Raw genomic sequence first — 14,797 nt, forward strand, 5'->3', positions numbered from 1 at the left:
CTGATTAGTCTAGGCTGTCCATAGGATGGAAAACATTCAGAAACTGCCTTGTCCTTAACCTGGCTTTGCTCTTTGTCCTTAGACTAGTGATTCAATTCCATTGTACCCCACCTTAGATGGAATAATGGATGCCAAGTAGATATAATGTGGCAGAATAATTTCTACATTATAGTAGAATTCAGAATAAACTCATCATACTCCCTTAAGTAAACTAGCATATCATTGGGGGAATGGAGGCAGTGTCAGGCTTCCCCCCAGGTAAACAGTGAAATTTCATTTGAAGACTATCTCATTAGCCTTGGTTCTGTCCTTTTGGGATCTGTAGGTGGTGATGCTGGATGAGCCAACATCTGGTATGGATCCAGTCTCACGGCGAGCCACATGGGACCTCCTTCAAAGTCAGAAAAGTAACCGCACTATTCTATTGACTACCCACTTTATGGATGAAGCTGATATTCTGGGAGACCGCATTGCCATCCTGGCAAAGGGGGAACTGCAGTGCTGTGGCTCTTCACTTTTCCTCAAACAAAAATATGGTAAGGGGGGCAAGGGAGAAAAATCTTAGGTCTATTATTTATCTTTATTGGCGGGTCTGCATTGAATCCCTTACATATATAGTGAAGAAGACTCTTTGCAGCAGTTCCCCTGCACTCTGGGGAGGCAGTGTATATAGCACAGTGCAAAGAGGACTGCACCCCCAGACCTCAATATATTGGTTTAGTGGTTAGGATTTGGCACTTTTCACCACCATGGCCCAGGTTCCATTCCTGGTCAGGGAACCACATGTTGAGGACTAGGGCTATTAGTAACCCCGAAATTCAAAGGCAAATGATGTGGGTCCTGCCTCTAATGAATTTGACCCAAGCCTTCTTTCATTCAGAGACAAGGTTTATTCAAACACAGGTTGGGGTGGGCGAGATTTTAAGAATTTACACTGTTGGCCAGATTTTAAGAATCTGAGCATTTGTGATGCTCATATTGACAACCAGGCCAGACTCTTAAGGAATCTGAGCACTTTAATGGAGGCAAGATGGACCTTTAATACAGAAAGAATGTGGGCAGATCTGAATGTGATCTAGAAGTGGCCAAGTAGTCTGGGGTGAATGTGAGAAGGGTTCTAGAAGGAATTAAGGGTGGGAAGTGGCCTGGTGCCATCCAGACAATGAAGGGCTGGGCTAGGTTAGAAGTAACTGAGAATTTGAAGTTTGGTTATGGGGCCACAAAGAAAGGCCAGTTGAAAGGATTACTGGGATGGGTCAATGCCTCAAGCAAACTCCAGAGACTTGGCCAGGAAGGAAAGGTGGAGGGGTGGGGTTTCCAGGGCCGCACCCCATCAATAGTGGGTCCTGAAGGTCCAGCACTCTGAATATCAAAGATACGGAGGGGCCCAAAACCCACCAGTGCTTTTAGAATAGACACTCCTCAGGAGATGGAATTCATCCTAGGGGCTCTGGTGATCCAAACCCACCCAACCCAATTGTGCTGTGAGGGGCAGAGTTTGCTTGTGCACAAATTCAGTACCTAAACCTTAAGAGATGGCTAAACAGATAGCAATGACCACTATAAAGAATTACAGATCCAGAGAAACCCCCAAAATCTAACTTAGCAGGAAACAGTAACTCTATAACAACTGCAAGGAGAGATTTAAGACAAAAATAAGTGGGTTTTTCCTAAGGACTAAATAAATACCTAGAAGAAATTAAGCAAAAGATTTAAAATGAAATAAAAGCTATGGAGGAAAGAACTGTAAAAAAATTAAATAGCTTAGCTCAGAGATTGGCAAATCTCACCTAAGTGAGGCACTCCCCCACAATTACTTATTCAGAATCATACCAATCAAACTACCAAAAAAAAAATATTTTATAGAGTTAGAAGAAATAACAAAATTCATCTGGAAAAACAAAAGGTTTATCAAGGAAATTAATGGAAAAAAATGCAAAGGGAGGTATACCATATCTCAAACTATGTTATAAAGTGGTAACCATCAAAACTCTGTGGTCCTAAGAAATAGAAGTATGGATCAGTGGAATAGATTAGGTACACAAGACAGTAGTAAATGACCATAGTAATCTAGTGTTTGATAAACCCAAGGAGCCTAGTTTCTGGGACAAGAACTCACTATTTGACAAAACCTACTGGGAAAGCTGGAAAACAGTGTGGCAAAAACTGGGTATAAATCAACATCTTATACTATGTAACAAGATAAGGTCAAAATAGGTACATGATTTGGACATAAAAGGTGATTCCATAAGCACATGAAGAAAGAAAGGAATAGTTTAGCTGGCAGATCTATGGAGAAGGGAAGAATTTAAGACCAAACAAGAGATAGAGAGCATTACAAAATGTAAAATGGATAATTTTGATTATACCAAATTATAAACATTTTGCGGGGCAGAGCCAAGATGGCTGCTGGAAAGCAGGGACTAGTGTGAGCTCCCTGCCGAGTCCCTCCAAAAACCTATAAAAAATGGCTCTGAACCAATTCTAGAACAGCAGAACCCACAAAACAGCAGAGGGAAGCAGGGCTCCAGCCCAGGACAGCCTGTATGGTCTCTGGGTGAGGTCTATCCCACACAGAGCTGGGAGCTGGGAGCTGGGAGCTGGGAGCTGGGAGCTGGGAGCAGAGCAGAGCAGAGCCCAGTGTGAGTGGCAAGGACCAACCAGACTAGGAGCCGGGCAGAGCGGGCCCTAGCACCCTGAATCAGTGAGCTGCGGCAGTTACCAGACTTCTCAACCCACAAAAGACAGTGGAGAAGGTTAGTGGGAAAAGCTGCGGGAGCGGAAGGAGTTCGTGGTTCGGCCACCACCCCCGGGGCAGCGGAGGTGGGGCAGCTACAGCTGCTGTTGCTTACCGCCCTAGGCCCACCTGGTGGGAGGAATTAAGTGGCGGATCAGAGCAGGAGTGCACAGCCTGCTGAAGATTTAAGCCCAGTCCGGGTTGGGGGTTCTTGGGGAAGGAGGAGTGCGGGTCTGACAGAGCTGGCACCTCCCCCCCAAACGTAGAACATAGAACTCTTTAGTCTACAAGCAGTCATACCCCGCTGAAAAACTCAAGGGTCAAGTTAGTTGGTTGGGAATATGGCCAGGCAGCGAAAACACACCCAGATTCAGTCTCAGACTTTGGATCCTTTCTTTGGTGACAAAAGAAGACCAAAACATACAGCCTAAAGAAGTCAACAAAGTGCAAGAGCCACACCAAAAGCCTCCAAGAAAAACATGAACTGGTCCCAGGCCATGGAAGAGCTCAAAAAGGATTTGGAAAAGCAAGTTAGAGAAGTAGAGGAAAAATTGGGAAGAGAAATGAGAAGGATGTGAGAAAACCATGAAAAACAAGTCAATGACTTGCTAAAGGAGACCCAAAAAAATACTGAAAAATACACTGAAGAAAACAACACCTTAAAAAATAAACTAACTCAAATGGCAAAAGAGCTCCAAAAAGCCAATGAGGAGAAGAATGCCTTGAAAGGCAGAATTAGCCAAATGGAAAAGGAAGTCCAACAGACCACTGAAGAAAATACTACCTTAAAAATTAGATTGGAGCAAGTGGAAGCTAGTGACTTTATGAGAAATCAAGATATTATAAAACAGAACCAAAGGAATGAAAAAATGGAAGGCAATGTGAAATATCTCATTGGAAAAACCACTGACCTGGAAAATAGATCCAGGAGAGATAATTTAAAAATTAATGGACTACCTGAAAGCCATGATCAAAAAAAAGAGCCTAAATATCATCTTTCAAGAAATTATCAAGGAGAATTGCCCTGATATTCTGGAGCCACAGGGCAAAATAGAAATTGAAAGAATCCACCGATCGCCACCTCAAATAGATCCCAAAAACAAATCTCCTAGGAATATTGTCACCAAATTCCAGAGCTCCCAGATCAAGGAGAAAATACTGCAAGCAGCCAGAAAGAAACAATTTGAGTATTGTGGAAAGACAATCAGAATAACCCAAGATCTGGCAGCTTCTACATTAAGAGATTGAAGGGCTTGGAATACGATATTCCGGAGGTCAATGGAGCTAGGATTAAAACCAAGAATCATCTACCCAGCAAAACTGAGTATCATGCTCCAAGGCAAAATATGGATTTTCAATAAAATAGAGGACTTTCAAGCTTTCTCAGTGAAAAGACCAGAGCTGAATAGAAAATTTGACTTTCAAACATAAGAATCAGGAGAAGCATGAAAAGGTAAACAAGAAAGAGAAATCATAAGGGACTTACTAGAGTTGAACTGTCTTGTTTACATTCCTGCATAGAAAGATGATGTGTATGATTCATGAGACCTCAATATCATAGTAGCTGAAAGGAATATCATATATATATGTTTATGTACATATATATATGTGAATGTGCATGTATGTATACATGTATGTGTATATATATATATAGAGAGAGAGACAGAGAGAGAGAGGACACAGGGTGAGTTGAAGATGAAGGGAAGATATCTAAAAGAAATAAAATCAACTTAAGGGATGAGAGAGGAATATATTGAGAGAGGGAGATAGGGAGAGATAGAATGGGGTGGATTATCTCGCATAAAGGTGGCAAGAGGAAGCTGTTCTGTGGGAGGAGGGGAGAGGGCAGGTGAGGAGGGAATGAGTGAATCTTGCTTTCATCAAATTTGGCCTGAGAAGGGAATACCATACATACTCAATTGGGCATCTTACCCCAGAGGAAAGAAGAGGGAAGAAGATAAAAAAAGGGGGGGGATGATGGAGGGGAGGGCAGATGGGGGTGGAGGTAATCAAAAACAAACACTTTGGAAAGGGGACAGGGTCAAGGGAGAAAATTCAATAAAGGGGGATGGGTTGGGAAGGAGCAAAATATAGTTAGTCTTTCACAACATGAGTATTGTTGAAGTGGCCTATGTTGAATTGCTTGACTTCTTAGGGAGGGTGGGTGGGAAGGGAAGAGGGGAGAGAATTTGGAACTCAAAGTTTTAAAAACAGATGTTCAAAAACAAAACAAAAAAAAAGTTTTTGCATGCAACTAGAAAATAAGATACACAAGCAGTGGGGCATAGAAATTTATCTTGCCCCAAGGGGATGGTAGGGGAGTGGGGTGACAGAAGGGAGGGCTGACTGGGGAACAGGGCAATCAGAATATGCGTCATCTTGGAGTGTGGGGAGGGTAGAAATAGGGAGAAAATTTGTAATTCAAACTCTTGTGAAAATCAATTCTGAAAACTAAATATGTTAAATAAATTTAAAAAAAACCAAAACAACATTTTGCACAAACAAAACCTAGCGTAGCCAAGATTAGAAGGAAAGCAGAAAGCTGGTAAACAATTTTTATAGCAGATGTCTCTGATAAAGGCCTCATTTCTCAAATCCATGGAGAAGTGAGTCAAATTTACAAGAACACAAGTCACTACCCAAATGATAAATGGTCAAAGGATATGAACAGGCAGTTTTCAGGTGAATAAATCAAAGCTATCTATAGCCATATGAGAAAATGCTCTAAATCTTTATTGATTACAAAAATGCAAAGTAAAACAACTCTGATAGCTACCACCTAACACCTATCAGATTGGTTACTATGACTGTAAAGGAAAATGATAAATGTTGGAGGGGATGTGGGACAGTTGGGAAACTAATGCACTGTTGGTGGAGTTGTGAACTGATCTAATCATTCTGGAGAACAGTTTGGAAAAAAGGGCTATAAAACTGGGAATACCCTTTGACCCAGCAATACCACTACTAAGTCTGTATCCCAAAGAGATTTTTTAAAAAGGAAAAGGATCTACATGTATAAAAATATTTATAGCAACTCTTTTAGTGGTGGCAAAGAATTGGAAATTGTGGGGATGCCCATTAATTGGGGAATGGCTGAACAAGTTGTGGTATATGATTGTGTAGTACCAACAGTGAGCAAGACATGCCACAGAGTAAAAGTTTTAAATGGAGAATTTTATTAGCCAGCCACTGTTCAGGGGCAATTAACAGCCCAAATCAAAACAGCCCCAGATGCCAGTGAAGAAGTAGTATTTATACAAAAAAATCTAGGTACAGTGGTTAATTATCTCTTGAAACTTACATATGTTATTTTTAGCAGGCTCGGCAAGCCTTTGTTAACTTTACTTTTATGATCATGATACATGAAGAGGAACCTCCTAAATAGATTGTAAATACAGCATGTCAGACAGCTGACAAAGTGTCAACTGAATTACAACCCAGGATCTCTGTGTCCAATTTGCCATACATCCCACAACATGACTCATGAGATAAGAGCTAGGAACAGTCACATAATTCAGGAGAATGTCTGAGGCTGAGGCTTTCATCCTTCAAGGCCATAGGCAGACCAAGGGATGCTCCAGCTGGGTTTGTTGAAGCGACATAGAGTCGTCTCTCAGCCCGCTCAGGAAATAAACAGAGATTGCTAGCATCAGGCCCCTTTCCTGGCCAGTCAGTCCATACTCCCAGAACAGTCACAGGGCCAAAGACACCCGCTGAATGCCAAATGGCAGGAACTAAGTCTGTTTTTCTTATGCAAACTGGGGTTTTTTAGTTAGGGGCTGGGGGCAGGGTTTTTTTTAGCAATAGCTGGCTGCTCAGGCATCACAATTGTAATGGGATACTACTGTGCTATAAGAAATGATGAGCAGGATGGTTTCAGAAAAACCTGGAAAGACTTACATGAATTGATACGAAGTGAAATGAGCAGAACCAGGAAAACATACAGTAACAGCAACATTGTATGATGATCAACTATGAATGACTTAGCTATTCCCAGCAATTAAATGATCTAAGACAATTTCAAAAGTCTCATGAGGAAAAATACTATTCATATCCACAGAAAGAACTGATAGAGTCTGAATGCAGATCAAATAATACTATTTTCACTTTTTTTGGCCTGTTTTTTCTTTCACAACATAACAAATTTAAGTTTTACATGATTGCACATATATAACCTATATCAAATTGCTTACCATCTTAGAAAGGGGAGAGGTAAAGGAGGGAGGGAGAAAATTTGGAACTCAAAATTTTAAAATGAATGTAAAAATTTGTCTTTACATGTAATTAGGAAAAATAAAATACTATGCAAAAAAGTTACACATTCCCTGCAAGTTAGAATAGACCAAATAGATATCAATGTCTCCATGAGACATGTAATATAAGAACAAAATAAAAAGATTTTTTTAAAAAAATAGAGGAATAGGAAATATAGCCAAACCTTGCCCCCTTCAATTTCTCCAATTATATCTTAAAAATGCACCAGACTGAACCCTGATGGGGAAATTTTTTAAAAATCACAATGAGTTATTTTTCCAGCATAGGGAAACAGAGAGGTCTATGGACACTGACAGGTATGAGCACACAGGGAACTATAGTATCCAAGGCAAGGCTGTGCCCAGAAAGGACAAGAGGAGGTTCCAGATCCCTACTAGGGCTCTTTAACAGGAACAGGAGCCAACTGACACTTTGTCACCCAATAGCCAGTACCAGATCACAGACCTAGGGTAGACTGAGAAGGGACCTGCACAAGGGATGATATTCCAGGTTAAGGGATGGTAACAGGCCTTGGACAGTGAGCTGAGAGGGAACCAAGTTCAGAAGCAAGCAGCCACACTAGCTCAGATTCCAGGAGCAGAACAAGATCTCCGTTCTAGCTCCTACTCTGGTCTGAAATCTGCAGAAGAATATTCAGAGCAAGAATTCCAGACCAAAGGGAAGCCTGCAGTTCTGTCACAGCAGAATATCACAGCTGGCTGATAGTTAAACAGTATAGGGTTGTTTAGTCCCAAACTCAGGACAAGAACTTGCAGAGTTCAGACCAAGAAGGCAACGATCAGACTTTGCCCTGGAACAGACCGCTTTGGGAGCACTGAAAGTTTGCTAGTCCCAAGAGATCCTGGAATAACACAACACTTGATAGCCCCAAGAAGACAGGACCAGCCCAGACTTTTCCTGAAGTGTGCCAAGCCCAGACCAAATGTGAAGTTCATAGTCAGGAAGTAGGCTGGAAGAGTTGGAGAAAAAAAAGAAGAATCTCAGCAGAAAACATTATTGTGGCGATGGGAATGCTGAAGAAACAAACACAGAAGAGAATGCCTCCAGACCTTCTATGAGCAAAGCCTCAAAGGAAAGCACAGCTTAGGCATAAATTCAACTAGAATTTCTACAATAGGTAAAGCAAAAGGGTTTTTTTAAGAGTTTAAAATGTTTTTTTTCTTAAATGAAATCCGAGTGCTTGAGAAAAAAATTAGAAAAGAAATGAGAGCTATGGAAGAAATAATTAGAAAGGGAATTAGCTGCATGGTGTGATATGTACAAAGTCCTGCCCAAGCAACAAATTCCCTGAAAATAAGTATAACACTGATTACCATGCCCCCCCACCCCGGTGTATGTTACATTTCATTCTTTCTCCAGGGTTTGCTGGTACCCTAAAAGGTATTGGAGGTATCTAGGCTCTCTGCCACCGGCTCCAGACTCAACCAATGGTATTCTTCCCATTATAGGAGTGATAGGCTCCCCATACGTCCAATTCTGTTAGCCACTAATACGTTAGCTTTTACATAGAAATATTTACTTCTAAAGTATAATCACAAATGTACAATTATACTCTCCAACACATGGAAAGTATAATCCTCCTCCTTTTGTAGCATCTTCATCTCTTAGGAAGAGAACCAAGGGATTAGATTCATAACTTAGCTTGGTTCCCCTACAGCACAATCCCAGTTCTAAGTTCAAAAAAAATTCTTTGGGCTTGAGTCACAGGGACCCAAGCTTTCAGGGCTTCAATGCTGGGCTGACTGGCTATACCACTCTGCCTGCCATCCTGGCTCCAAGGTAACTAGGGTGCAAACTCTTGGGTTTCATGGAAATTACCTCCTGGTGAGCACCTGAAACTGAGGAAAACAAACAACACAGAACAGAAACACACACTCTCAGGCCCATTTCTCAGAGGCAGGGTAAAAGAGAGGGAGCAGGGGAAGAAAGATCCTTCCCTTCTCACTAGTTCCCTCTCGATACAGCTGATGAGAGAGCAGCAGAAATAGATCATAAATGAATTAGTCTCTCTAGTTTTAGAAATGTAGGCAGCCAATCAAGGGAAGCTATCCCCACCGATAGAATGAACCAAATAGAAGCCACTTGATTCCATGAGATGAAATATTGAGATAAAAGCAAAAGACTGAAATATTAGAAGACAATATAAGGTATCTCATAGCAAACAAAAAACTGACCTAGAAAACAGATAAATGAGAAACATTTAAGAATCATTGGATAGAGTAGGGGGGAAGGAGGGAGAGAGTTAAAATTGCTCACATTTCTTAGAACCAGAGGGCAGAGTCAAAATAGAAAGATCTACCTGTCACATCAGAATGAAAACTCCCAGGAGCATTTAAGCCAAAATTCAGAGCTTTGGGTCAAAGAAAAAATGCTGCAAGCATCCCGAAAGAAAGAATTCAAGGACCAAAGAGCCACAGTCAGGAACACATGTAATTTAGCAGCTACCACTACAAAGGAGTGGAGAGCTTGGAATATAATATTTCAGAAGACATATATGGACATAGATATAGATGAATATCTATCTATAGCTATATGCTGATATCTGCATATCTTTATCTAGGCTTACAACCAAAAATAACTTACCTAAACTGAGGATAATTATGCAGGGGGGAAAGATGACTTTTAATGAAACAGAAGACTTCCCAGGCATTCTTGATGAAAAGACCAGAGCATCATAGAAACTTTGAAATGCAAACACAGGAGTGAAAAGAAACATAAAAAGATAAACATGAACAAACAACTACAGCAGACTAAGCAAGGATTAATTGCTTACATTCTATCAAGGGGAGGTGATACATGTGTCTCCTCTAAACCCTATCATCCTCAAGGGTCATTGAGGGAATCTAATTAGACCTGAAGGCCTGAGAGTAGTTCTTTTATCTCTTGATGATCTTAAATGAAAAAAGGAAGTTGAGAGGAAGAGAATTACACTAGCAGGTGAGGAGAGGAGGGAAAGAAAGATTAGAAAATATTATCTCACATAATCAGGGTCCAAAAGGAGACATCTAGAAGTAGGAAGGAGGGTGGAGGGGAGTGTGTGTGTGTGTGTGTGTGTGTGTGTGTGTGTGTTTAAGAAGAAACCAGCTGACAGTTCAACTTCACTCTCATCTAAACTGTTCAAAGGAAGGAAGAATACATACATACATACACAAACACACAAAGAGTTAGATACAGAGGTACATTTCACTCAACAGAGAAACAAGAGGGAAAAGAGAGGAAGAAGAAAGGGCAAAATAAGATGAAAGGTAGATAAAAGGAGAGATTAGTTCTAAGAAAAACAAACTCTAAGGATATGCAAAAAAATATAACTCTTTTTGAGTGCCAAAGGATAGGAATCTGAGAAGGTGCCCATGTTAGAGAATGGCTGAACAAGTTATGGTATATGAAAATGATGAGGTACTATTTTGCTGTCAGAAATTATGAAGGGGATGGTTTGAGAAAAACCTAAAAAGACATATATGATAACTGACATAGACAGAAATGAACAGAACTAGGAGAACAATTTATATGACAACAATATGAGAAAGACAAACAACTTTGAAAGACTTAGGACCATTTATCAGCATAATGATGAACCACAATTCCAGAGGACTAATGATGAAACATGCTACTCACCTCCAGATAGGTGAAGGCCTCAGATTAACTTTTTTTTTACATACGGCCAGGGTGGGAATTTGTTTTGCTTGATTATACATGTTTGTAATAGGAGTTTTGTTTTTCTTTCATTCTTAATATGACTATGGGGTGGTGCAAGGGTAGGAGAGAGAGAGGAGGTGAATTTTTGCTGACTGAAAGAAAATACAAAGCCTATGCTATCAGAGACAACTGATAGAGCAAAAAAAGGTCAAGGAGAGATCATTTAACAATCATCCAGCTTCCTAAAAAACATAGCTTTTAAAAAATGCTTGGACACTGTGCTAAGAAACCATAAATGTAAACTGCTTGGATCTGTTAGGGCCAAAGGACAAAATAAAAATGAAAAGAATCCATCTATCATCTCCTGGAATAAAAAACAGAAAAGTCCCAGAAGTGTCATAGTCAAAATCCAGAGCTTCCAAGTCAAAAATAATACTGCAAACAGTCAGAAAGAAAGAGTTCAAGTATCAAGGAATCACAATCAGGATCACACAAAACCTGGAAGCTTCTGCTATTAATAAGAGAAATCTTGGAATGAAATCTTTCAAAAGGCAAAAGATATGGACTTAGAAGCAAAATTTACTCTGCAAAGTTGAGTATAATCTCATGGAGGGTGGAAGTGGGGAATGGACCTCTAATGGAATGGGGGATTTTCAACTATTTCTAATGAAAAAACCAGAGCTAAGTAGGAATAAGTGAAAAAGAATTAAGCCATTTGATGAAGGTGAAAGAGGAGTGTGTAAAAGCTAGCTTGAAGTTTAATATCAAAAAATCTAAGATCCTGGCACCTGGTCCCGTCACTTCCTGGCAAACAGAGGGAGAAGAAATGGAAACAGTGTCAGATTTTATATTCTTGGGCTAAAAGATCACTACAGATGGCAACTGCAGCCATAAAATTAAAAGATGCTTCCTGTTTGGAAGGAAAGCTATGGCAAATCTGGACAGCATATTAAAAAGCAGAGACATCACCTTGCCAACAAAAGTCTATATTAGTCAAAGCTATGGTTTTTCCAGTAGCAGTGTATGACTATGAGAGCTAGACTATGAAGAAAGCTGAGTGCCACAGAATCAATGCTTTCAAATTGTGGTGCTGCAGAAGATTTTTGAGAGTCCCCTGGATAGTAAGGAGATCAAATCAGTTAATGCTTAATTGGAATTAATACTTTGTTAGAAGGTCAAATACCAAAGCTGAAGCTTAAAAACTTGGGCCACATAATGAGAAGATGGGACTCACTGGAAAATACCCTAATGTTGGGGAAGATTAGACAAAAGGAGGAGACCGCAGAGGATAAGATGGATAGATAATGTCATGGAAGCAACAAACATGACCTTGGACCAACTTTGGGAGATAATGAAGGTTGGAAGGGCCTGGCATACTATATACTTCATGGGGTCATGAAGTTGGGCACAACTGAATGACAGATCAGCAACAACAAAGTAGAAATTTTGAAATGCAAGTACAGGAGTCAAGAGAAACCTAGAAAGGTAAATGTATTTAAGCAATTAAAAGGGGCTCTAAATGAAGTACTAACATTCTTTAAAAAGGTGGGGGTAGGGGGAGGTTTAAAAAGTAAGTGTCCCTTAAGAACCTTAATGTCATAAATGAGCATTGAGGCAGTTAAATAAGAAAAATGGGAACTGGAAGTGGATTGATTCTGTTCTGAGGTCTTTGAATGGGGAACGAAAAGGGAGGATAGAAGGAATACATTAATGTAGAAGGGAGAAAGAAGAGGATGAAACTTAATATTTCTCATAATTGAATTCATGGATAGAAAGGTGTACAAATATGGAAGAAAGGGCATCAGATATTAGATAAACTTATCTGAAACAGATTGTGTTGAATATACACAGACACACAATTGTACACACATACAAAGAATGTGCTGTAGAACTACATCAAACTAAAAAGAAGGCAAGGATAGGGTGAGAGATGGTTAAGAGGGAGAATGATACCAGGGATAGCATAGTTACCAAAAAAATAAGCTTTCTCATATGAATGTATGATTAAAAGAAAAAAAGATCTAAAATGTAAGGATGTACCCATCAGTTGGGGAATGACTCAAGTCTTCAAGTCAGCAAAGCTGACTTGCTTCTGCTATGTGCCAGGCAATGTGCTAATCACTGGGAATACAAAGAAAGGCCAAAAAAACAAACCCACTCTCAAGGAGCTCACAGTCTAATGGACAAATTATGGCACATAAATGTTAAGAAATATCATATCATTAAGACATGACAAAAGAGAAGATTTCAGAGAATCTTAGAAACTAAGCATTCATACAGAATATATAGTAAAAAGAACTGGCAGAACAATTTATACAGTGACATTATAAAGAAAAACAACTTTGAAAGACCAAAGAAATCTAATCAAAACAATAACCAATTATATCTCCAGGGCATCTATGTTGAAGATGTTACCTACTTCCTGACAGAGAGGTGCTAGACTCATGGTGTAGAAATAAACATACATTTTGGAAATGCCTACTGTGTGGATTTGTTTTGCTTGACTATTATTTATTTGCTCCAAATGTTTTTCCTGTTTTTAATTAGGAGGGAAGTTTAGAGGAGGTAATAATGATGCTAAAAAAAATAAGCAAAAAAAATAAGCCATTAAAACATTTAAATGCACTGAAGAGAACTGAAAGAAGTTTAGATAGAAGCACACAGGCAGGGCAGTTTTGAAATTAGCTTGTTGAATTTGCTATATACTTTTTTTTAAGCAAGGATTAATAGAAGAGAGATTCATGATTCCATATACAATCCTCTTTTATTCTACTTTGTATGTGGAAATGCTCATGGTTTGCTGGGGGAGGAGTGGGGCGGGCGTTGGTGTTTGTTAAGTTCAGACTAAAAAAAAATAGTTTTAAAAGTTTTTTTAAGCCAAACACAGGAGTTTATATTTTCTTTTATAGGCGATAAGGAGCAAGATTTGACAATTGATTAGAAAATAGGAATGTTTAGTAGAAGGGAGGGTTTAGGGAAAATGACAGTCTATTCTGTTTTGTTGATTTATGTTGATTTTGAATGATCTCCAAGATATCTACTTTGAAATTTCCAAAAAGCAATTGGTGATATGACTAAATCTCAAGAGAGATTAGAGTTTGATGTATAGATCTGTGAGTCACCTTCATCAAATTAAGTGCACCCATGATAACTAATGAGATCACCAAGAAAGGGAGTGTAGTGAGGTAGGAGCAGACCCAGAACAAAGTCTTGGCAGTCTTGACTACAGTTAACAGGCATCATCTGCATGATGATCCAGCAAAGGAAGCTGGAGGAAACCCAGAAAAAAAAGTAGTAGAAAAGGCCATTCTTCAATTGACAAATAGTCAAAGAATGTTAACAGACAGTTTTCAAAGGAAGATACCCAAGGTATAAAAAAAAGAATGAAAACTGCTTTAAGTCACTAACAATTAGAGAAATGTAAATTAAAGCAATACTGAGGTTACAATTTATACCCACCAGATTGGCAATGTTGGCAAAAAAAAAAAAGGAAATTGACAAATGCTGTAAGGGCTGTGGGAAAACAGATAGACTCATGCACATGCACTGCTACTGTCCAGCCATTCTGGAAAGCAAGTTGGAACTTTACCCAAAAAGCTATTAAACTGTATATGCCCTTTGACCCAGCAATACTGGTATTGGATTGTACCTCCAAAGAGGCCAAAGAAAGAGGAAAAGGAACCATATGTTCAAAAATAGGTATAGCAGCTCTTGTTGTGGCAAAGAATTGGAAATTGAGGAGTATGGTAAAAACAAGTACCTTAATGTACTATGGAGCTGTGAATTGATCCAGCCATTCTGAAAGGCAATTTGGATTTGTGTCCCCAAACTTATTAAACTGCATACCCTTTGACCCAGTAACACTATTACTAGGTGTATACACCAAAGAGGTCAATGAAAGAGAAAAAAGATCCATATGTTAAAACTTTATGGAGAACACAGGTACCTTGTATTTATTATGCCACTTCCCCCCAGATTCCTCTAATCCTGTGATCCTGCTGAGTAACTGGAAACAAAACTGAGGAGCAAGATCAAGGACCTCCAGAGATAAACACCTTACAATTGCAATCAAACTGTTATCTCCTATAGTGAAAGTAATTGAAGTCCAAGAGTGATGTGAGAAAGGGAATTGTCAAAGTCAAAATAGTT

The 14,797-nt window shown here is 39.5% G+C and overlaps 1 protein-coding gene across 1 annotated transcript in view; it reads left to right on the forward strand.

The window, feature by feature from the left end:
- LOC118832162 (ATP-binding cassette sub-family A member 3-like) overlaps nucleotides 1-14,797 on the forward strand; it is a 259,116-nt gene that overhangs the window by 184,602 nt on the left and 59,717 nt on the right. The window contains exon 15 of the mRNA XM_036739579.1: nucleotides 326-536. Within this exon, the coding sequence (XP_036595474.1) occupies nucleotides 326-536 (211 nt within the window). The remainder of the gene's footprint in view (nucleotides 1-325; nucleotides 537-14,797) is intronic.

Source organism: Trichosurus vulpecula, chromosome 9 (genome assembly GCF_011100635.1).
Source record: "Trichosurus vulpecula isolate mTriVul1 chromosome 9, mTriVul1.pri, whole genome shotgun sequence".
Taxonomy (NCBI): domain Eukaryota; kingdom Metazoa; phylum Chordata; class Mammalia; order Diprotodontia; family Phalangeridae; genus Trichosurus; species Trichosurus vulpecula.